Consider the following 25724-nt stretch of genomic DNA (forward strand, 5'->3'; position numbering starts at 1 on the left):
ACTGCGTGTAGCAGTCGGTCAATCTGCAAAGTGGATTTCAGTTTACCAGTACTGCCACCAAATCTCACCAGCACTGGTACTATAGTAACTAATCCCCCATCCCCAAGCACTATGTTTAAACTAACAGCAACCCTTTGGTGTTAAGGCTGACTTGGATGTACTATAAGTAACATCTAAAAATTATACAGGAAAGACTATTAAATTTACCAGTGACCTAAAGGCAGTATTAAAAGAAACAGAACTAGTCTGCATAACGCAAAAACTGTAGGACATTTCTCAACAGTTTGAAAGAAGCTATTCATTAGGGGATCAGAAGGTTTGTTGAGTTTGAATTGTGGTTTGGAAGTGGCACCTGACCGACACCATCCATGGGATGAGCCTGGTTAACCAGAACTCTTCAATGTCTTTGTGTTTGCTAGAAAGAACTACAGGTAAATTCTGCGTACAGGCTGGCATATGGCATTTCTGTGCTCCAGAGTCTGCTGCACAGTTCACTTACCAGAAATTTACCATGTTGTGACGTTACCATCTATTAACTCACTTTTCTCCTCAAAATTGATACAATGAAAAACAGTAACAGATGGAAGATGTATTTTAAAAATCAGGGAATAAGAAGTATTCTGAATAATCCGAAGGCAACCAGAATGACATGATGTCAAAATTCCGCAGTGTCAAGATAAGCCTCGATTTAATGCAAATTCAGACCATAGCTTAAGAAAGGTTTAGGGTTTAATGCTTGATTGCTTTGAAATTTCAAGTTCCGTCAGCAATTTAAATAAGAAAAGGACTGAGTTGCAGCAACAACACACAAAGCCAGCTTTTGCTCCATCACTTTCCAACTTTCACTGTGATGCAAGAGACAATGAAAGAACACGGAGAGACCAAAACGAAGCAGGGCGGTGCACCATTGTTTCACCGAATCAATAGCTAGATATTGTCAAGTCTTTCAGCAGATAAAGAAAAACTCTGAGAGCTTGGGTACGACTTATCAAAAGAAGTCTGTATTCCTTTCAAAGCGTCACACGGTTACTTTCCACATAATTTTGCCTAAAGCAAATTCTTATTTCTTTAGCCATGGATTTAAATGTTTGCATTTGTCTTCTCAACCTCATCGTCTCTTAGATTAACACCGGACTGCAGCTAATTACAAACTGAAGGTACAAAAACCCCAAATCAGCTTTTCTGCACCCTGCAAAAATCAAAGACTCAAAAACTAAGACACAGCAGAATTTGTGTTACTTGTGCAACTGTTATTTGGTATCCATTTCACTTCTGCTGGTACAGTTTTAAAATTATCATCACAGGTAAATAATGAGGTCAGATTTCTGCAAATATCATGCTTGTTCTCTGTACCCTGCTTTCTCCTCAAGAGCTTTTTCTCTCCAGCACATCAAAAGCTATATGGTCCTAGGGAGGAAAAAAAAACAGTATACAGTCATACTTGAGCCAGTGTACTCATTGACACTTTCAAAACTATTTTTTGTATTTTAGATTTTACCAAAGATGCATCCTTCTCATCACAATATTTTCTCTCCCAAATTCTAAGTTTGCCCTTGAAAGCATGTGAACACTATAGACTTAATTAAAACAGTTTTGAAAAAACATATATTAAGGAACTCCATAAATAAAACAATTTCCCTCCTTGCTTCTCAGAACTTGCTAAACCATTAAACTTACACTTCCCACGCAGCTTCAGTCATTTATCAAAAAAAATTGTTCATTCCACCTAGTCAAAAGTTCAGCAAAAACACAGGTAAATGAAAGCCAAGTTTTGTGTAATTGAACACATTAGCCAAGCACTTATCACCAGAGTTGGTGATGTGACTTACACAGCCTGCACCTGCCACAACCATTTTCTACAAAACTCGTGTAGATTATGTCACTGGAAACTCTGGGCTGATGTCCCACATGGATTGTCAGTTTACAGCTACAATCACTCTTCCAAAGGAGCCAAGGATTTACTCTGTCTTTAATGCTGCTAGTTCCAATAACTTTTAAAACTTTTTTCAGTTCCTCTATTTTCCTTGCACATTCCAAGTGAAAGCTGATAGAAAACTATATGAAGGTATGATGTTTTCCTAAAATGATTACTACTAATTTAACAATAATCTTGTAATCTTTTTAAAGGAGTCAAACAAATTGCTCCCTTTTTACTTTGCTTTTCATGGATGTTTCTGGCATTACTGCTGAATTCTTACCTCCAATGTAAGTGCTGCCTTTTCAACCCCTGCCTTAGCTATTAGTTTTTAAATGTATTAATGGGATGCTCTTACAGGTTCTTATGCAGAATGGATTATTTGACAATAAAACAAGTACTTACCTCTCCCTACATTAACAATTAAAAGCAAATATATTCACTGCTTTCATCCAGACTTCAGGAAGATTTGTCTTCATCCCTATGCCCCTTGCAAATTCCAGAATTACTAGGACTAGTTATTTAAATAAAGGTGTATTTTCTATGTTAAATTACTATCTGTTGTATAATTAAAGGTTTACCATCTGCTTTGATTTCATGCTCTCTTTGTGTTACATAGAAGTAATATTTAACCACGAATTTATTTTGAGGTTTTGTTTATGCCTCCCTCAAACATCCTTTAGGTAAAGTTTTTAGAAGCCTTTACAGCCTCATTTAAATCTCTTTAATTCCCTCAACTGCTTTAAAATATACTATACTTTTAGATAATAGCATTATTAGTTATTCTTGCAGTTAAATTGAATTCCTAACTTTACACAGACACAATTAACAGTGTTACTCAATGGTCAAACAGTTATTTAATGCCTCTCATTCCTTATTACAGGTATACGCAATCCTCAGTCATAAACCAGACAACCAGATTATCATAAATGCTTTAAATATCAGAGAAATTATCAATACAAGCCAATATTTTATCAGCACAGAAATCTAACTCCTAACGTTGGGATTTGTAGATGCATAGAGGAGCCTTGTCTCATAGTGAGATGTCAAACTGAAAACAGCATTTAATATAAGAATAATCAAGTTTGGTTTTCACTTATTGGTGTTCCTGCTGTATCTCCTAACTTCCTCTATTGCAGCCCCTCTTTTACCAGAGGATAAATCAGAAAAATTAGCTGAACAAATGACTTCTAAAAAAAAAAAAAAAAAAAAAAGGATTCCTATCTTTATTGTTGAGACGTGTGCATGCTTTGATGTTTGTTTGGTTTTCTTTTCCTTATATAAATTTCTTTCATCACGAAAAACTCTGTAATTAAGGAAGCTCTTTTCTCTTTTATGGCAGCTGTTCAGCCTTTCTAAAGCCTGTAAATATTTTAACAGTATCTATTGACAACATTTGGATTCAGGCATTAAGCTCCAATGCTGTTCAATGGGCAGCTGGCAAGCCTTCCTCCCAGTTCCATTTGTGTATTAGAGCACAAGCACACTGCACATTTGAGTTGATCCTGCAATATTATGTTATCAGGACACATGCTATCCCCAAATCTGAATCAGATGATCCAGTTAAAAGTGCCATACCTCAGATACCACACAACAGCCCAACATTAGCTATATTTGCTCTTGTAGTACATCACACAGAACCAGAAGGCTGTGTTTCTTGCACCTTGATAAATCATTCCCTGGAAGAGACACTGGATTCTTTCAATTCATTAAAAGTTTCCTCTGAAATATTTTCTACACTTGCTGGTATGTTTTGAACCAGATGTTTCTCATTAAAACCATAAAGCAGCTACATGTATGTACTATGAAATATAGAATAATACAAAACAAAAATAATTTCCCTGTACCTAGCAAGATGCTATGGTTTTCTAACATTTCTGTTCTGTTTAGATATATCTGCTGTCTCATCTCAATCTGAAGCCTGCGTTATCTGTGGCAGAGTCCCTGTTCTGGTTTGAACAACTGTCAACACCAACACTAATTATGTTAGTTCTCAAACTATGAGAAGTCTCTTTAAATAGCAGACAGTAAAATCAGAATGGAAGACCAACTGTTCCTGTTTACCTCTATCCATTCTTAGTTCAGCATCTCAAAGGCAGAACAAGGGTAGTGTCACCAACCCACTGCCACAAGTGACTTGGGACATGTTCTCAGAATGGCAGAGATGTATTTAAAGCAATCTTTTGTGCATAAAACATTTTATTACACAATTATTGCATAAATCTTCATTCACTTTTTTTTTTGGCAAAGGCATGAATTTACATGACGGTGGCTTATGAAGAGTTACTTTTACTGAACACTTAGTTTGATCAAGCATTCATCTAGCTGTAAGCTGAATACTTCTTTATCTAATATAACAAAAGCAATATATAGTGATGTGATATGAATCACTGACAAATCAGCAATTGCACAAGAAGGAAGACAACTGCAAGCTGAAGTCAGGATGAGATCACGTTTAGGATGCAAAGGTCAGTGTTTCACAAAACTTACAGTTTAACATCAAAGATTAGGCTGTTGTTGAATTACATGCTTCTCACCACAACTAAAACACAATTTTGCAAAAGCCACATTTTTAAAGAAACAAGTGTAACATCATTTAGGTGAACAATTTCATTTCAATCATACTGTTCCACGTAGCCTTACAAGAAACTTGTCTAAAAGTTGACCTGATTGTAACTTTTTTAGTGTTTAAAAAGACTCTCCAATTTCATACAGAGACACAGGTTAAAGTCACTTACAAGCAAAATTCCACAATATTTAAGATAAACTGAATACTCCCTTATAATTTCATAATACTCCTCTGGAAGTTATGCATTTACTCTCACTTGCTGAATGCCACATGAAATCCCCCAGTCTTTTGACGCAGGTGGCTAAGGGATTTGATTGAACTACCAAGCGTTATCAGGGAAGCAGTACTTCATGAAAGAGTAGTGAGAGGACTGCCTGACAATACTACAGGACCACCTGACAGCCAGTTAGTAGGTCAGCTTAGCAAGTCTGTAACACCACATACTGAGGAAACTGGTACGTTCTTGCTCCAAGCCAACTTTTTTTTTAATATAAAGATCATTCCACTTTCATGTCACTTTTGGCCCAAAACAAGGTGGACGACGCTAATGGAATTCCCCCATGGAGCGTGTCCTTGAAAGGATCCAAAGGCACATGAATTCTCACAATTCAAGGTCAAATTTCTTTTAATTCTATACAGCATCTTAGTACTAAGAAACAAACAGTGAATGAACAGAAATTACTCTTTCACAGACTTCTCACAGCACAGAGCACACATTAATTTAATTGACCTATTTAGTCCTCATAATGCCAACATAAATTTAGCTCAAGCAAGTTAAATGTGTGTGTTTGTGTTAAAGCTTCAGCTTCAAGTATTTGCATTGCAATGGTGCTACCATCTTGGAGAAAGCCATGTAATTAATTAGAGAGAAGCTAGCACTGCCAGCACATCACAGCCTGTAGCACTTCGCTCTTCACAGTGGTCTGTTCCCAACTAACAAAGAAATCATGGTTTCCCACAGGACCACTTATTTTTATCATTCAAGTCTTATGATTCCTGCGAGGCACCCTATAAGGAACCAGAATCTCACTGGGGATTCTTCCCAGACGAGGAAGAAAATAACTCAAATAACAGGACCTGAAATACACCAGGACATTTTTACAATACTGCATATACTCATTTCAGATTTTTTTTCCGTATAGCTTTTGATCTAGAACTAAAATGCTTTCCTGTAAGAAGTATAACTTCTCTTTCCATGCTATAATATTAGTTTTAAAAGGAAAGATAACTTACAGGTGTCCCTTAACAAAACAGAGAAAAAAAGCCAACACATTTATCTCAATAAAATCAGATCTGATTAAAAAAAAAAAAGGCAAACACAGCAATACAATGCAACATAAGAAAGTACATTTCTTAAGAAGATGGCCTATCCACAAGTCAGCTCTTCTGAACACAGCAAGGGAGGTGATTGTCTCACCTGTCTGTGTTAGTAAAGATCAGGACATTGTAATTAGCTTTATAACTGTTAGTACACAGAATCCCTACCTACTAAAGATGCTAAGATCGAATACTCCTTCTTTGAAAGGGGAAGCATGGGCTAGAAACTGGCTGACAAACAGACTCACAGCTTTCCCTTCAAGCTATTGTATCACCTATCAGATAAGGAAGTGCTGAAATGAAAGCATGGCTTTATTGAAGATGAAGGTGTAAGAAAAAGCCCAGAACCAATTACTGTGTGAAACCCTGCCTGGCACAATTAAAATTCTTAAAGGGGAGAAAGTCTTCTTGACAGGACTCAGCTAACACAGCACCCCCATCCTTTGGATAGCTAATTCTGATGATACACTATCTGGCATGCTTTTCACTAACTGCCTAACAAAGCAGATTCGTTTTTAAAGGAGCCAACCCATTTTACCTGTTTTAAGAGCCTTTTACAGGGCTTTCATCACATTCAAAAACTTTGGCATGAGTCTTGACCCAGCAGCAAAGTGTCCTTTACACACTACAAGCCTAATCCTGAAATGATTTTAAATTACATTTTGGATTTACAATTCATCAAGTTGTCCTGGCCCCTCAGTTAAGAGCAGCACTCAATGTCTGCTTCAACCTTTTTTTTTTTTTTTATAGATACTACTTGAAAGCATCAGCTCTTCTTAGATGTTTTTGAACTGCCAACCCTGTTTTATAGACAACTTTCAGCATATTCTGCTGAAAGTTGATCATTAAGCTTTTAAGAAAAAGACTTTCACATTGCTTTAACTGTACTACTCACATGCCCTGTGAAATGCTCTTGGAGAGCCAAGTACTTCATATTTAAATTTCCCTTTGCCTTGGCAAAGCATTCAGGTTTTTTTTTTTTGGTGGCATTCAGGTAAAGTAAGGAGTATAAAGTTGTGCCATATATTACTTTTTTATTTATTCTTTAAATATATAATTTCAAGGAAAGGATATGGTATAGGGTTAGCAGATCTAACCATTATTATTACATTTTGCTTTAATTTAAGCTGCAGCTCTTTGTTTCAGCATCACTTACCAGCCATTGTTCATATTATTCAAGAAACTAAATAGATTACTGAAAATCTTCAGCTTCTAGAAAAGCAAAAATCCTTTCTCCCTAGAAGATATTTTCCCCCAAAACTTTTATTGTCTGTGTCCTGTCCCATTCCTCTACCCCGAGTTTCCACCCAGGATAAAAATCAATCAATTTTGATCTAGTCGAAATCCTGTAATATGTACACACGCAGTACTTAGCCACGTTCACTTCACTGATACTCTGTATGCCACATTTTCTATATCTATTTCAAATACGTAAGATACTAGGAAAGACCAGCTTTATAAGTAACACAGTACAAATGGAAGATTTTCTAAGGTGCATACGGAAGATAAGTGCCCGCATTTATGCCTTTAAAACCCTTCCTGAAAGCAACTGGGGATCTCACTTTGTTAGAAGAGAAAAATTTCTTTCCACAGAGGAGAGTATCTGATCACTTCCTGCATAAAATTAAAAGTAACAAAAATCCTAACACACTTTATGTCAAATAATCTGAAATACCTATCAGAAAAACTGGAGAGGATGAAATGCGCATGGTTCAATTCTCACAGATACAATGCAGGTTGAATCTCTTTAATTTGAATCTGCAGTCAAAGTCACTTCAGAGGATAACAAGACATGAATTAATTTTGCATCCTGGCACATAATTAACATCTAAGAAAAGGTTAATCAACTAAGATTACAACAGTAATATTGTTACAGCTATGCTGGTCTAAGAATACAAGGCAAGACTGGTAGAGCTGATCTAATGGAAGAGATTACTTCAGTCACATGAACATGAAAAGGTCACAGAAACACTTCGATGAAAGCATGCGCTTTCCCCAGACTACCTCAGTTCATCTAGTAGAGCTGATCTCCTGCTATAAACTTACATTACTGAAGCATTTTCAGGTATCTGCTGCATATTCACTTCAGTAAGCGTTTCATGTTCCTGTGTAATGATATTTAAGGCTTCAAACTGATGATTGATAAGCTAATGTTTGGTACCACCTTTGTCTACTTAGCCTGCTGGAGAATTTTTGCTAGTGAACTCTATAGAAAAGACTTGTTATCTATTCTACATTTATCTCAATTACCTTAGAAAACACGCATTCCTCCATTCAGATGAAAGACAGCAGCTTGCATCCATATCAATATTCAAGTGAATAACAGCATTGTACATTAACAGAGAATCAAGTATTAGAAAAAAAAATCCGTTTTAAACTGAAAATCACCAAAAACAATCATGACAGCAGTATGCATGAAACAATGTTTTCTTTGCAGAAAATCTGACATCATTTAAAAAAGAAAAAAGAAAATAAAAACAAAAGAAAAAGAACAACTCAAGGCAGAAACAGCTCAAACAATTAACAATACGGCGCTGTGATATTTAAGTCCCAGTGACTTTAAACTAAACTTCACTAAATTTAATGAGCTTCTAAACTGCTTCCAGGCAACACCAAAAGCACTGTCAGTCACGTGTGGCTATGACTTTCATCGGGCATCTAAACAGCAGACAAATCTGCAGCTTTGTAGCTACTGGCCTACAGAGCACAGCTTTTAAAGGAACAGAATCACAGAGGGGAAAAAAGCACCACCAACAAAACTTACATTAGAAACTGCCAGATGAAAAACAACAGAACACCAACTAAAAACAAACTTTTGCAGCCATCAAAACACAACTTTAAGAGAAAAAAGAAAACAATACGTCACACACAATATCATTCAAAGACTGCTTCTGTAGATGCGCTGGCTACATGCTGATGTCTGCCCAAGTCTCCAATTGCTGATAGTGCACAAACCTCAATGAAAATACAGAGATCCCCTCCTAATGTTACTTTGCACAAAAGTAAGTGTTGCAGCTTATGCTTGTCACTGCACTGGGACCTGAAGTGATCACAGAACAAGAATTGTTACCAGGATTAATGGTAAGATACTAACACTATCATCCATCACTTTAAAACAGCAAGAAGTTTAGAAGTTTTGTTGCTGTAGCACACAGTGCTGTATTTAACATACTAGCCTGATCAGCTGAAAAAGACAAAGTAAACATAGCTAGTTATTATCACCAATGTCAGGCATCACAGAAAAAAAAGATTTTCACTGTTTCTTTAGCTAACAAGGCTGCAAACCCCAAAGCTGTACACTCGAGATATGTAAACTCGAGATCATTTACTCAGTTGTTTCTGTAGTTTGGAGACATCTTGCCTTTCCAGAAGGCTGTCAGCCACAACAAAGTCACCTACAGGATATGGTGCTACACTTTATCATGTTACTGGTGATTACTGCTACATCTTCCCATTGTTCTAGATGCTCTAAGGAAAGCCAAGTTACAGCACAATCTAGATGGTCTTGATATACGACTGACCGAATAATCTAATTTACATTACAGCTTCACAACACTTTACACCCTAACACCTAAACTGCTTCAGTTGCTCTTAACTCCACAAAACTCAACCCAAGACGGAGTATTTTTTTCTGGATGCCGGCCTCAAACAGAAAGAGAAATCATTTTAACCTGAATGAGGTAGAGAGAGAGAGAAATAAATAAATAAATCGAAGAAAAACAAAAAGTTGTGTGTCCAGCTTTTTTGGAAGAAGTGAAGACTCTGTTTTTGGACTCACTCTAGTTGCCTGAAATTTTCAAACTGTTTTTTTTTATAGCATAAATATTTCTACATGAGAAAAACTCCTTATCAATATATGAGTCCATGTAATTGTGCCCATAACATATAATTCTAGAAGAAAAAAAAAAAATCAAACAAAACTCAAAAAGTGAAGTCTCTGACAGCTCACAAAGGCTGAGTACATCAAAAGTTTTTTTTGTTGTTGTTTTCTTTTCTGTTAGGGTCTAAATGTCTATTCCCACCATGTTAGTGCAGACCAGAGGACACATTCATCATTCCTATTAAGAAACTGAGCATACTCTTAGTGATCTAAAGCACACACTGTACACCTTCCATTTCCACGTTGCGAGAAGGTTGCATAAAGAAAGCTGTACTAGTTACAATTTGAATGAAAGGTTCAAGCAAAGGGGGAAAAGGTGTAAGAGAGAAAAGAAATTTACAAAGAACTAGGGAGGAAAGAGACAAAGACTGTCTAAGCACAGAAACCCGAGTTTGGCTCATCTCCCCAGTCCTGTCTCTCCCAAAGATGAGGAAAGCCTGGATTCTTGGAGCTGAGGAAAGCCTGGATTATTGAAGCCTGTTCCAAGAGTCTTTGTTCTTCTCACATCAATGAACTCACTGGCAAAACATCCTTCTCCTTCAGTACTAGTCTATTTCCTGCTGCCATCAACATTACTACATCAGTTTAAATGGCAAAGGTCTACACAAATACATTTCAACCCAAAAGATAACCCACGTGGCTATCAGTAAGATGTCACACCGTGCTGTTATGTTTGCACTAGTTTTATTTTTAACTACAAATAGAGCATTAGGGTTACAAACTCACACAAATTAAGAAAAGCTACAATTAAGACTGCCTTGTGCAACACTCATCCAGCACTTTGTGTGCTTGTATTAAGACAGCCTGTACTTAAAATCTCACATTCTGTATTCTTGAGGTGGATGTTCTCTACAAATGAACCCGGAAACAGAACAAGAGAATGTTTACTCTACCCTTAATGCCTTACTGGTTTGAAAAGTTAAAGAGACTGTGATGCATACAAAATGGGAGGCTGCAAAGAGACAAGGCAAAAGGAAACCAGGGAATAAGGCCACCAAAAGCTTTCCTTGCCACAGCCACAAAGTTTGTACACAGTACGCCAGTTCCTTCCCCACTCTTTACAGTTTTTTTTTTTTTTTTAAATGTTTCTTATTTTATGAATATCTATTTAGATAACCTGGAATCTAATTTGTGTACATACTCAGCACTTCTGGTGGCAATTCAGACCTCTGCTTTAAACATATGAATTGCTTTACACTATGAAGTACAAATAGAGACAAGACAGTATTTTAATAATTTTCCTGTTAGGTGAAGGAAGTTCATTACTATTAATAGAGTACTTTGATGTTATGTTGATAAGCAGCAAAGGAATACTCAGAAGTAACTTAAATCTGCTTTTTGAGAAGACTTTGGCTAATATAGTTTAAATAAAACTGGAGCTACACAAAAAACCCTAAGGTTAAAACTAAATACCAGACAGCAGTGGATTAAGTGAATACAATCTATCTTAATGCCACAGCCATATGAAAAAAAAAATGCATACGTATACATTCACATAGCTAAAAGGTATAGCTAAAATAAGTGCTTAATCTGAGACATAACCCTGCACAATTCATACCTCATCACAAAAAAAAAAGCCCAACCTGAAGAGTAAGTCAAGAGCTGAAGTTGTAAATAGTGTAAGAAGTTCAGTTACACCCTTAGAGAAGCCATGCAAGTCTATGCAACTTCTAAGCAAAGGAACTGTGCTAAAAGATGTTAGAAAAACATTTCAAATACCTGATTTACAAATAAAAGAGGAAGAAGACACACAAACATCCCCCCACTACTCCCCCAAACACTTACCTTATTACAGTAAAGCATCCAAAGCTCATACAGCCTCTCTCGGGATGCCATTCCTTCCCTTCCTCTTTTGCCTGACACCAGCGACTTCTGTTCAAGATCCTACCATGCTCCGTTCTCAAGTGTTCTTTCCGCAGTTTTTGGTTTATTATTAGTTATATCATAACCCAAGAAGAAGTCAAGGATTAAAATAACAGGGTCTCAGCCTCTCCTTTTTGGGTAAACAACGTAGCACAACACAAGCGACTGAAGACAACAGTCAAGCATGTCCGTTCTTCGCCAGGGGCACTTCGGGCGTAATCTCTGGAAGTGAAAACATAGCCTTCAGGCCTTTGGGCGAGGAAGGGGGGAGGAAAAAAAAAAAAAAACACCACAAATCCGGACTTTAAAGCCCACAGACGACCTCGGGAATTACACGGAGGCCGGTCGCGTTGCTTTCGTGTCCGGCACTACCCCAGACAGGGGGCAGCCCGCTTGCCCACCTTCTCCTTTTCGGAAGGAGCGAGCTGAGGGGGGCTGAGGGGAGGCAAGGTGGCGGCACCGCGGATCGCCCGCCCGCCACGGGGCACGCCACGGCCCCGGCCCGGCAGCCACAGCCCCGGGCTCCACAGCCGGACCCAGAGCCCGGCAAGCCGAGACGGCGGCTGCCCGAACACCGCCGCCGGCCGCGGCCTTTCCCGTTCCCCGCGGGAGAAGCCCAGCGCCGCGCTTCGCCGCCGCCTCCCGGGCCAGCCCCACCGCCCCTCGCCACCACCTACCGCGCCCCCGGCCTCTCCCGGCTCCCCCCGCACCACCACGGCCTCTTCCCGCAGCCTACCCAGGCCACGGCGGGGGGCGGCCGGGCAACGCCGAGCGGCGGAGGGGGCCGGGCCTCGCCACATCGCCCGCCCCGCCCGCATTCCGGCACACGCCCCGGGCCGCCGCCGGGGGGCGGGCAGCCCGCCGCCGCCATCTTGGCTGCGGCGGCCGGGCAAAGCCTCCCTGCGGGCGGAGCGCCGGGGGCCGGCCGCCGCGTTTCGGCCGGCGGCCAGCTGCTGAGGGGAGGCAGGGGGTTGAGGGGCCACGCTGGTAGCCCCTGGCCCTCGGACGGGTCGCGGCTGTCCAGCCCGGGTGTGTGTGCTGCGCCGAGATCCGTCTGCACAGCCCCAGGAGTGAGGGGATGTATACGTGAAACCTGCTGCTGCTTCATAGCGGCCCATACCTCATACGCAGAGCTCGTGTAGGACTAAGAGAGCACTCCTAAAATGTCAGATTTCTAAAAGAATTGTGAAAAGACTTCCTTCTGCTTACTGGTGTGGTCTTTCTCAAGCATGTCAACAGTGCGCTGAACAACCCAAGGCAGGACACGAGCAAAGGGCTTTTCCTGCTTGCTGTTTCCATAATATGACACTTCCAGTGCTACTAGAGGGATCCCCCGGGACAGCGAGGCACACGGGCACCCGTCCATCCATCTGCTCCCTCAGAAAGTGATGCTGGAAATAAATCAGGGAAAGGCAGCTATAAGGAGACATTTTCTAAGGGCAGCATTTTTTTCCCTGTATTCTGCCAGGAGAATCCCATCCCTACGATCCCAGGGCTTCAATTCTACTCCTCCTGCCACCCGTTCTTCTCACCCAGGTAAATCCACGGCAGCTTCACTTGAAGCAGAACTCACCATTCACTGCATAGTCAATTCCTCTGTAGAGGATTTCCACACCTCTGTAATGGTTCACGTTGTGTTTGGAAACCCCCTGCAAAGGAATTCATTGATCATGCAATATAGTTTTATCATCTGGTGTATAAAAAAATTGCTAGAGCTGGATATATGTTACCAAGAGCACAGACAGTTTGAGATCAATCCCTGCACATATCTTTGTGGTTTTTTTTCTTTAAGAAAATCAGTGAAGTTTCCCTGTAAACATTTCAGCACTGATCAGTGCCCAGTGTTAGGCCATGCCAATCAGCAGTGCAGGTGTAGGAGAAGTATATTTTCCTGCAACATCTGAACATAGTTCCTGGCATAGGTGGAAGGACACTGACAAAAAAAAAAAAAAAAAAACACTCTAAAATTATATTTAGTTGTGTGATATATGTGTTCTGGTACTCACTGCTAGCCACAATACTCTCCCACCTTGAGGCTGCTATGTGATTTTTTTTTTTCAGTCAAGAAAAAAACAAGTTCAGAGTCCAGCACTGTCTCTAGAGCAGGGTCTGCTACGCTTAAAGCACCTCAGACCCCTGCCCAAGGGCAGCCTCCAGGAAGGGGGGGGACATCCCACCTCCTCCATGGAGGACTTAGCCCAGGGCTTGAGTTACTGCTGGCAGCTCCTCCCTAACAGCCAACCTGCTTTGCCTCTGGAGTAAACACAAGTCAGTATTATTTGTCCTTCCACAGTAATGAGGTGAAAAGCAAGCTCTTTGTAACATGCTTTGACATTTAACAGTTATTTCATCTTCTTAGAGTTATTTCTAGAATAAACAAAAACTTATTTCAAGCTTTCCTCACAACTTGCTTCCTTTGAGGAGTTGAGTTGCCTATGTAAAACTAAATACAAACTCAAACTCTCATTGAGATATTGCTCTATTTTCTTGTATTACTAACTTTTGCAAGTGATAATAGTTGTTCCCACATGCAGAAAAAATACAGCAGTAGGCTTTAATGAAGCAACAGACTCACACACTAATAAAAATGTGAGACACCTGCCTTATTAAGTACTTCCACCCACCTAATTGGGATGCTCACAGACTATAAAGCAGCCATTTTCCACTCTGTTAGAGCTGCAGTAGTATAGTTAATCTAATGGGTTTAGGTAATGACTGCTAGTTTTTCCTTTTGGCACAGGCATTTGGTTGGTATTCTGTATTCACTAACTCTATAATGAGTTCTTTATCAGGGTGCAAAGATGAGAGAGTTGTGTGGAGAAAAGTGGGCTATGGTTTCATCCCTGTAGGTCTAGTATACTTTTTAGCAGCTTCCCCATGCTTATATACAGGAAGATCTAGCTAGGATTATAAAAGTCAAAGAATGGAGGAAGACTCTTAAAAAAGAGTTACCACCTCTGAATGTATGCTTTAAAGTGTGAGTACTTATGGAATAATCTATTTGTGAAAGCTAATTGCAAAGTTTTTATTGCTTGACTGACTTTTTATCATCTTCACTTCTATAATTACATACTAATTGCTTCATGAACTTTAAGCAGCCAGGTAAGTGGTGTTCATTGGTGCTTCACTGTCCCTGAGCTGCTGTCTCGTGGTATGTGTCTGTTTACAACAGTGGTTTTTATCGCACTCTGTTCTTCACTTGTGGTTTTGTACCTTGTATCTTTTCAGTAGCTGTGTATTAGTGCCTTACTATGCACTGAACTTGTCAGTTAGCGAGTTTAATTAATAGAATGGGTAGAGAGAAGGATGTAGATGGGGAAGAAGGCAATAATTTGAGATCAAGAAGAGTATCAGTGAGAACTGGCTGTATTTGTTTGCAGCTTTGAACCTAGCAATCTCTGAAGCTGACGAAACCAACAAAGAACAGACATCTTATAGTAATGTTATTGTTAAGTTAGTTTTTTTTTCCGTCTAGAAGCAAATGGAGTAGTTCATACTGACTTTCAGATAAAATCAAACAGGCTTCCTACTAAGGCTTCTGCTAAGATCATGCTTTCGGCCAGCAGAAGAGGGAAGATAAATCTTTGGCAGAGCTTTTATCTGAGGTTTTACTTCATGTCTTAAGACTGATATTTTGTTTACTAATAAAATGCTAACAATTGAGATGTAACAAATGTGCTCAGAAATGGGCCTGCCTCTCAACTTTTCTATTGTTCTTTAGCCACAGAGCCTTGCGAAGAAGCAGAGAATAATCCTTGTATTGTAAGTAGCCTTGATAGCTAGGTGTAAATCTCACACTACCAAAATACCTTTTACTATATGTAAAGAAATAAGTATTTGTGAATCCTACTTTCTAGGCACTCAGACCCAATTAACCTGGGATTGCATGTAGGGTGGCTATCGGAAAGGAGCATGCTGGCCCTTGCAAGATGCCAAGGCCTCCAAGATGGTGGTTTGTAGAGGGTAGCATGATGCTGGCTTCCCTTGAGTTTCTCTGCCTATGATGACATAAACTGTATGCACTTGTTGCAATGGGTAAGGTAGCAAAATTAATCAGCATTCAGTCTTCCCTCTGTCACCATGTTCATGTTGTGCCCCAGGTAGTTTAGGACTCTTTAATTGTTTGCAAGACTTGGAAATGGGAAGGAATTTGTGTGTCCCTTGATACATAAGCTAGTATCTAAGGATTTTAGTTGCCTTCTTTCCAAATGTTGGAGACTGGCCACAGCTATATGTGGGAAGTGATGATCTGGCTAGTAGCATTAAGTCCTTTTTGCCCCTGGTTGCTCTGCTTTTATGTATTCAGTTTAAAACATTCACCAGACTTAATTTCAGAAAGGAATTTACCCCAGGATCGCCTGGAACCATGGTGGTTTTGTCCTCTGTACTTTCAGCTTGCTTCCCTAGGGGGCCTTCAATATTATGAATTCTCCTGTTGTAAAGGCCCAGGCAGTAGTTTGATCTCTTCTGCTCCTTTTCTGTATCAGGGGCTTCTTTACCGGAGGCCTTAAATCTGAAGTTGTGCTGGGAGCGTTCTTGTGTATGGTGCACTTCCAGACTAGTTAGTTAGTATGCAATAACAGAGTCTATTCTCCGTCAAAACTGGCTTCTCACTCAAAGAAAACCACCTCTTTGTATCCACCATAATATTGCCAGTGCTCAGTAACGCTACCATGCTTACATGTCAGATCATTCTGGTTTAGTTAAGAAGTCATTTAACAAATAATTTCATTATATTGCAGTGCTTAGCAGGTCTAGCATGACTCCTGAAAACATTTAGTGCCAAAAACAAAAAAACCATGGCAGCAGTCAGGGGTTGAGAATGTGTAGGTATTGGCAGTCTGTGGCAATCTGTCTGGACTCCTTACCTTCTCTGCTGGCAGGGTAAGGCTGTTTGGAGAACATGAGCTAAAGAAACTTACAGCCTGTGGGCCCTCTGGCAGGTTAACTTCCTCTTGGCTTCGGAAGGACCCATATTATGGGAAGCAACTGAAGGTAAATGGGCTCAGGAAAGCTCCAATGCTGCTAAAGGTGGCGTTTTTGCAAGATGTTAGTGTTGTGGTCTCCCAGAAGCAGGGATGTTGGCTGCAGCACAGTACCTCACTCTGAGTGGGGTGTGAAACGTGCCCTGGGCCCTTGTGAATCCTCCAAGGGCTCTGCTAAACAAACTTTGCACACAGAAAGGGCATACAGACCTGAATGATGGCCAGTGTTGTAAAACTGGAAAGCAGAGTTTTAAAAGATCCTGCAGTGTTGTGTAAACAGTGTTGTTAAAGCATGTCTGAGATTTCTGGGGGCCCACCTGCATACTGAATGGGTTGTAGACTCCTAGCATAATGGGTCTCTCTTCTTGATTCTGACCTGAGACCCTAGGGAAAGCTACTCCTTCTCCCTGCAACTGAGGGTCAGCATGAGTTCATGCCTATGAACAGTGTGAGGTCCTGGCTAAACAAAGGAGCACACTGTAAGCCCTCATCAGGAAATGGGAGCTCTGCAGTCCTGCACAGAACTGCCTGACTTGATGCCAAATGGCAGCAGGAACTGTTGGGCACCATGACTTTTCTCATCATGAAGAAGTGATTAAATAACTGAAATTTATTTTGATATCAGTAGAGTTGCAAATAGTCATTGACAGAAATAATGCTTATTGGTAAATATTGCAAATACTGCAAATGCTTCTCTCTGTCTGAAGTCAGAGACCTGGTGTTACTGCTGAAAGGTTGCTGGGTGGTACCTCTGTGATGAAACTGACTATGAACTTACTACTTGAGCTGTTTTTGAGAATAGCATAGCTCTTATGGGGCCCTTTAAGATGTAAGGTATACCCTATAGTAAATTCAAGCATAAAGTTGGTGCCATGGGCTCAGTTACAGGTAGGATTTGTTGATGTATTTTCCTGATCATAAATTAAGAATGTATTTCATTTTTTCCACTAAGGTCTGAAAAAATACTTTTCTTCAGAGGTGCTATTTTTAAATTGATTTGAGACTGCAGATAAAAATTCAGCTTGGCAATTTAGATGTATATTTCCTCTGCACTTGAGTGTTACTCAGTATTGGCTCATTTCCAATGGCTGCAGGGTGACTGCTCCTACCAGTAAAGCAAGGACAGGTTCTGAAGCCCACCACAGTCACCAGACAGTTTCTGACTCTGCTGGGCTTTCAGTTGAAGGCTTAAAAGCATTGCAAGAAATAGGAGCCTAGCCCACGTAGGCTCTAGAACTCCTTGGCCTTAATAAAGCACTAATGGCGCTACTTAGAGGAGTGTAGCTTAAGAAAGTGCTGATTAGGAAATGTCCAATGTTGGCTGGAAGGATCCAGCTCTGGCAGTCATGGTGCCCCAGTCACTGAATTGCCTGTATGTGCCAGGCCACAGGAGGTGCTGCAGTTCCTGAAACTCTGGCTGTTCATAAAAAAAAAAAACCTTCCTTTAGGGATGTGATGAGACAGGATGTCCCCCCAGTTGTTCTCTTGCAGAGAAGAGCAGTCACTCATGAACTCCAGCATCCTGCCTCTGAAGTCATTCCTCTCATAGGGCTGTAGCTGGCTGTGCTCCTGGGGCTGCAAAGGCAAATCCAAATGTGGATGCATGGGATGTCAAGAGGCAGTTTGCAGGTGCATTCTGGATGCTAGTAACACAGCAGTGAATAGCCACTGGTATGTGAAGAAAAGTCAGTTTAGCCGGAATAAATTTAACTTGGCCTTAATATGTAAAGCAGCGTTATCATGGGTCCTTTCTGCTCTGGTGAGAGCAGGACTGCAGCTGCTTTGGAAGAGCTGCAGTAGGGCAGGAAGCACAAGTGGGGACTAGTTGAGACCACTAAAATTCAGCTATCATCCAGTTTGGAAATAAAGGAATTAGTTCTCCTACATCTGTACTGTGTTCAAGCTTTCACCTCTTCTAACAATGCAGGAACAAAACAAGACCATTGTGACCAAACCAAGTTAATCATTGAGCAGCCTAGGTCTTATTGGGCAGCTGTGTTTTAGTAGCAGTGAAATTGAATTAGAGAAACTTAAACCGAGTGGCATTGTCTTGTGATATCACATTTGTTTGAAATACGGTACTTCAACCTTATTTTCCTGTACATCTTAGAAGTATAAAAATAGATGAAGGTTTAGGTCTCTTTCAGCAGCTGACAAACTCAAAGGAAAACCAGACAAAAATTAAAACAATATTTCTGCATTTGAAAGCTTCCAAGTACACTAAAGCCTTTCTTCAAGTCAAGTTATAAAAGGCCTAGGTAACAAAACTAACATTTGGCATTTCCTCTCTGCTAATATCTTGACAGACTACTAAACTGTTTGCGAACGTGCTTATCCCCAAGGAGCTATACATGGACTAAGTGGTTTGTCAGTGCTCTGTTCACTTGCTATTCAGACCTTTTGCCATTTTTGCCAGGGCTCAGTTGTAAGACTTGAGCTTGCAGGATTTAGCAGTCCTTTATAGAAAATGCGCAGTGCTGCATCCAAAGGAACAGGATAAAAGATTATTTTTTTCTCTTTAAAGAGAATAGATGTGTTTTCCTCTCCATTGGCTTTCTCTAAACAAAAGGCAATAACAGTAGATTGTGGGGTACCAACTTTGTAACCCTCAGTAAGCAGAGGATCAGAGCAAAAGGGTAAGTCAAGTGATATTTCCATTGTTTTACTGATGGGAACATGTGCAAGAGAAAGTGCTGGAACTGCTGTGCCTGAATTGCCTCATGTCACTTTATTTTTAATCTCTCCTTGTTCCTTGATTATATGAGACAAAGGCTTTCTAAAGCATATGGATTCCCTGGGATGATGCTGTAAAACAGTTATCACAGTGTGCTAATAAAAACTCCTAGTTTTCAACAGCCTTCAGAACCTGTGGGTTCATCTTAGACTTCAGCCAAAATATTTTTAGTCAAACAGTATCTGTGATGTGAGGAGCCTGGTTATTCACATCTTCCAACTGCCCTCAACTGGTATGTTGTTGTGACAGCTGTTTTTTACATGTAGATATGAGTTTTTCTGGGGTGCAAAAGCACTCAGTGTAAGCTAGAGAAAACACCCTGCAGGCCAGCAACTGTAGTGCCTTCTACCAACCATAAAATAAGCTTACATAAACTCAGAAGACTTTTTGACAAAAACTTGGATGCTATCTGTGAATTGCCAGTACTCCTCTCCCTCTCTAGCACCCTTTTTCTTTGCTTAATGTCTGCTTGATATTCTCTGAGCATTTGCAAACAAAAGCAAGTAAAACCTCTCAGCGCTTCTTGAAAACCAGGTATTCTGTTTCAGGTGGAGAATTTGAGTTATTTACTCTGAAAACTGTAGGACAGGGCAGTCAAGAATCCAGACACCCTAACTATTCCTCTGATCACTGAGTAACACACTTCTGTTCATTCTTGCCTTTGCCAAAAGGAATGCCAGTGTGTAGCCTACACATCACTACAGGGCCATGTTTCTCAATTGCGCTAATGGAGCTAGATACTTTGTTGGAGTACATGAGCATATTGTAATTGCTATCTGCAGAGCTAGTCTGTTTTTCTTAATTTTAGTCTTGCTGAAGGCAAAGGAAACATTTTGATTCTGAGCAGGCAAGTAGATACTGTGCTTGAACTACTGTTATTTTGCAAACCTGGGTTAGTATATTAACCCAAGCATGGTGGCACGCCCATTTGCAGTTCCTACAAATGCACAATAATCAGCATTTGTGAACAAGAGGAAACACTTTTTCAAACCTCTGCCTTGAGAGCTGAATAGTTCATGCTCCATTTCTATCTGGCTAAAGAATGGTGTTCTGCAAACCAGATGATTGTGTCAGCTGGACAACCTACTACAAGCTACTGCAATAAGGAAGGGCAGGCAGGAGGACAGAGCGTTCCATGTACAAAAGAAAGGAAGAGAAGGGTAAGATACTATTTTTCTCCTCAGTGTTGCCAGGGAAAGGTTTGTGAGGCTAACAGGTTATTATTGCTAATGGGTTGTATTTGAGCGTGGGACAATGGATAAATGAAGCCTCTGCTACAGCAAGTTGAAATATGAATTTTAAGCAGTCTGCCTCACTGCTGTAGAAGTTGCTTGGCTTTATTCAAGGACTCCATTAACTGAATGTTTACCAAGTAAAACAAATAAAAGCCAACCATTTAAAGGCCAGATGAAATAACTTTATCTACATCTTTAATTTTAAGTCATAGGGGGTCCTGATAGTTCAGTTCTCTCTACTGCTTTCTCTTTCCAAGTCTCCAGCACTTTGATAAAGAGGATCAGTATATCTCTAACTATGCCTGAAAGTCACTTGGAGGGGAGCAGGGGATATTTAGACCCTACTAGCTGAAGTAGAGATGGTATGTTATTAAGATGTGAGATCCCTTAACTGTGTTTTGTTACATTTTATGATGGCTCTCATTCATTACTGCACAGAGTGCCTGCTGGCACAGAATTCAGATGATTAGTAAGCATATATGTAATTATCTGAAGGATAATTAATGCTGCAGTAGACTTTCCCCAGCACAACAGGATGTGGTCCTGTTTCTAATCCACTCTGGTATGCTTATGTCATTCCTTTTGCATGCTGAATAGCCTGGCAACTGAGGGATTTGGCTGGATCTCCTGCTGAAGCAGATCAGTGCAGCTCTGAAGTTGGTAGAGGCAGGGTGACTGACACCAGCTAATCGTTTAGGTCATGAAGTACAGGCTCACTGAAAAGTGCTTTATGTAGGTGGTGTGATTTAAGGAGTTAAAATTTCTGGAGGAAACTAAGTACAGCTGGGGTCAGAGTAGTAAGCATTGCTGGACTAGTGGTAGCACAGAGCAGCTTCTTTGTACCATGGGGTGTAGAGAATTTGATGCCAAATACAGTGTTCACTTTGTTCTGTGTTCCACTTCATCCTTCTGTCCTTTTCCTCCCCAGTACATCATTGGATACAACTATTAATGGAAGGTCTGATTCTTTCATCTAAGTTTTTGCTCAATTTTACAAGTTTTGATCTAGGAATGGATGCCAGTTCTATGGAGTCTGGTTAGCAATATGCAGTTGGACCTTTAACATTTAATGTACTCTGAAGAAGCTGGATAACTATTATTGTTTCTGTAGGTATTCTCCTTTCCCTCTAGAAAGGCAAAAGAAATCAGATTTCACTCCGGACTGCACAGCTATTATTCATTAGTAGTATTGAAGGAACATTAGTTTGAACAAGCATTTTGGAATGCATTCACTGTTTACTTAGCATGGGAGCAATAACTCGGTGCAAGTCAACCAACCTCCGCAAAGAGCAACTTTGGCATTTACTGCACCCTAGCCAAGGAATCTCTTGTATTTGCCAGGTTTCAGACTGAAGTTGGGCATCTCATGCAAGATTCAAGAATCATCTAAAACAGTGAGGGAGTAGGTCTCAGGGAGAGGGGTGTAGTCTGGGCCTGATGGGCAAGCATCAGTGAGTTCATTTGACCTTGGAACCTGCCTATTTCATAAAGCTAAATCTTATGGGAAACGTTTTTGTAGTGGCAAACAGAAATGTATGAAAGACTGGAAATTAACTTTCTGTCATACTCTTCTGTATGTCTCACTTGTTCAGTAATAATTTTCCCAGCTATTATGTGCATTTCTGAGAAACTGTGCTTTAGTCTGGAGACAGGGAATTGCTAGGAGATCTCTTTTGAAGCTCAGTGAGGGGGTCTAATTCTTAATCACTTGGTGTTCAGGAGTTGCCAGCAAAGGGACACGGTCATAGGTATGGTAGGAAATAAATGGAGGATGTTTTGATTGAAAACAGTGGGGTTTATAAGGAAAAAATATATAAGTAAAAGGAACATTCCTTTTATATCTGTATAGCTTATGTGTATATATTAGCTGTAGGAGAAAATGTATTTATATGATTTTTGAGATGATCTGCATTGGTTACTCATGACCAGTCATAAATAATGTGGCCTTCTCAGAACTGTGCTACTAAAACACATCTACCATGTTATTCTATATGCTCCCTTTATATACCGGTGTGCAGGCAATTGTCAGGTGGCAAACTGCAGAGCTATGTGAAGCATGGATATGTAGATTACTTCTGTAGTTAGTAGGATATACTATACAGCATTACCCAGAGCAGCAGAAGTACTTTAACAAGTATTAATTCTTTGTTTTGATTCAATGACACAAAACATGTTAAGTCAGATTTGGAATGGGTATAGCTTTCCTACCATAAAATGATTAAATTGAGCAGACTGTGGTCATGAGCAAGCTGCGCACACCATCCCACAGCAGAACTTTACAATGCCTGGTGCTGCTAGATGTTCTCTATGCAATATAAAAACATTCTTTACCTGGTGGCAGTCACTCAGCTTTCTTTAAGCATCTCCAAAATAGCACTGATATTAAACAGCTTATTTCCTTCCTCTCCAATGAAATTTTGCACTGTATTCCTGAACGTTGCCTGTCTCTTGAGTTCCTCAAGGAGAGTGTGTAACTATACCCTTAAAGGGTAAACCAGATTTTTCAAACTGGTAGGCTGCCAAGGAGAACTCACTTGTAGTATTACATGGCAAGACCTGATGGAGCTGCTGAGACTGAACCACTTCTGGAAGTCAGGATAGTCTCCCTGTCTTAAAGTACTGATATCTTGAGCAATTGAGCTTCTTGTAAGTCATCTAGCTGTCTTTTTCCACCCTGATGCAGTTGTATTGTTTCACATGGAGCTGTAGGTCAGGGTGGTCACTACTGCATTCATAGCAGTAGCCCCAGAAGCTCTGGTCTTCATTTAAAAAAAAAAAAAGTAATATAAACTCTTGCAAAGACTTATAGTCCATCCTAGTATGTCTCAGAGCAGGGTACTGGCATTCTGGGTCTTCCACTACCTTTCCTGTTTTGGCAGTTTGCTGAGGTGGAAGCTGAGAGTTGTGAGCAAACACTGTGGTTGCTTTTATATACCATAGTCCTGCTACTGCGTCTGCAAAATGTGGCACAAGGGTCCATTCTAAGCTCTGGGGACATCTCATGTTTTTTTTGTTTCAGTTACGGTGTTCGTTGCATTTACCACATGGGGCTTTTTTCATTTGTTGATGCTGCATGTAAGGGAGTTACTGTATAACTGTAGAGCCACTATGCTTTGAGCTGGGATCTACTACTTCACGTCACTGACCCAATGGGGGTGTCTAAGAATTTCTTCTTTATAGTACCTCCTTTTCTGAAAAGCCATCAAACTTGGTGGACCTGAGCGGTTCCTAGGTCTGTTATATCTCTTTTCCTCACACCTTTGTCTAAATTTGTTCCATGGTGGTTGTCTTTTTTTTTTTTTTTGAGAGCAGGAGAGGAACTCAGCTTCCATTTTGTCACTTGTCTCCATCTTGAGCGGTGGTGTTGGCTTTTGCCTTCTCTTTTATTGTGTACAGATTTCTAACATAGCCATGTGTTACAAGGAAATAGCAATGAAAAATGTTTGTTTCTTCATGGTGTGTGGTTAACCGTTGCATCCCTGAAAACTACAGAGATTGCTACATCTAATGTAGGAACAACTCAAAGGGTTCTATTAGATGTTTATCAATATATCTGAATTAGTTGCTGATACTGTAAGTCTTTTTTCTCCTGTGAAAGTTTATTTTAGAAAATCAAGAGAAGATAGCTAGGTTAAACTTGAGTTGCTCTCTATCTGGAACCAGAAAGGATTGTTCTTTAGCACTAAAGCATAGCTATTATGTTATGGAAAACTTTATTTCTTCCTTTTGGAGCTTTTTCTGTCACTTTTTCTTGTTTGTTTGATGCGGGGCTGGATCAAACCTTGACTAGTTTTATGATTATCAGTTCCTTGAACCTAGATCTTAGGCTCTTTAAAAACAGGCTACGTCATGGAATATGCAAAGCTGGTTATATAAATGTTTTATAACACCAGTAGGTGAGACTTAAGATCAAAAGAAAACTACTATATTCCAAAAACAGAGTTATGATCTTACATGTTTGGGAAAACTCATTCAAGCATGTGAAGACCTTGTCAACATGATTTGTCAGCTAACTTGGCATGCACCTTTGTAGATCTAATTTATTTAAGAGCTCTGTTTGCAAGTACATAGTCTCCACCTCCAATGGAACAAATAAGCATTTGTGGATGCAGGGGAAGGTCTGGGAGACACAGAGGAGTACAGCTTTGCTTACAAGGTTTTGGGCCAAAGAAAAGGGCTTTCAGTGCTGTGGCAAGAAAGAAAAGAGGTGTCTTCTGGGGTGGGGGGAATGCCATCTCACTCTTGGCATAGGCTGTTTTCTCTCAGCTCTTGTTAAGGATTTGCTTCTGAATCCCATAACACGAGTTTGGGCCTGAATCTCAAGTTCACCAATGACACGAAGTATGAAAGTCATCTGCCCAGTTCTGAGTGAACCTTCCCCCTCATATCCTTCCATTACAAACCACTTAATTGCTGTTCTTTTTAACTGTATCCATATTAAATGACAGGGTAAAATGTGCACTCACTGTTTCCAAACAGGTTATATGTCCTCTTTAGTATATTCAGCCCTATTCTTTTGAGCTTTCTGAGTTGCCTCAGACATTCTGCCTTGATCCTCTTGGATTTCCTTTGCTCATAGCCTTGTGGTGTTTGCTTGACAGCTGTGGTACTTGACTTGGTATATTGTTACTGTTACAGTAAGTACACTGAGAGCTTGATTTTTCTTTTATTTTGTGTGCAGTCTGGATTGCTGACCTGGACTCATATGAACTGGCAATGGGCAGTGTGAGCATGTAAGAAATAACCAATACGAAAATGTAGTGCAAAGTTGGTGTGGTGGTTTGAAGCATCACAAGTATTTCAAAGTGTAATCCCTTGTGTATGGCAAACTGGTGGATAGATTTTAACAGTTCCTGTACATCATTCATCTTTATTGCAGCATGGATTGCACAGCAGCGTTCTTTGGGCAATGAATGTTAATGCAAGTCCCCAGGGAAGGCCACAAAGTCTGGCCACAGCTGACTTTGGCAGCCATGGCACATACTTGCTTCATGTAAACTGACTATATGTTTAGCACTGGCAATGTGCAAGTAACTTGCAGATCACTTCCATGACATCTGACCTGGTGACAGTCTGTAGAAATTGGCAGTTGGTGTCCTCTGACTCTACTTTGCTACAAACAAGTTCTTTCTTGGAGCTGGTGTGGGCTAATTCTTATTTGAGCACCTCTGGCCATGGTTAATCATGGAAAACACAGCAGAGAAGCTGAATCTTCCAAGTGTAACT

At 40.2% G+C, this 25724-nt stretch overlaps 1 protein-coding gene across 2 annotated transcripts in view; it reads right to left on the minus strand.

Annotated features, from left to right (window-relative positions):
• The window catches only part of NBEAL1 (neurobeachin like 1), an 81681-nt gene extending 69336 nt beyond the window's left edge, over positions 1-12345 (minus strand). The window contains exons 1-2 of one of the 2 annotated variants that reach the window (XM_050711716.1): positions 12222-12345; positions 11467-11766 (exon numbers count right to left, since the gene is read on the minus strand). In XM_050711716.1, coding sequence (XP_050567673.1) covers positions 11467-11517 — 51 coding nt within the window. In that variant the 5' untranslated portion in view covers positions 11518-11766; positions 12222-12345. The remainder of the gene's footprint in view (positions 1-11466; positions 11767-12221) is intronic. The other variant, XM_035571946.2, reaches the window with a different exon arrangement.
• Between the last annotated feature and the right edge of the window lie 13379 nt (positions 12346-25724).

Source organism: Cygnus atratus, chromosome 6 (genome assembly GCF_013377495.2).
Source record: "Cygnus atratus isolate AKBS03 ecotype Queensland, Australia chromosome 6, CAtr_DNAZoo_HiC_assembly, whole genome shotgun sequence".
NCBI classification, from domain to species: domain Eukaryota; kingdom Metazoa; phylum Chordata; class Aves; order Anseriformes; family Anatidae; genus Cygnus; species Cygnus atratus.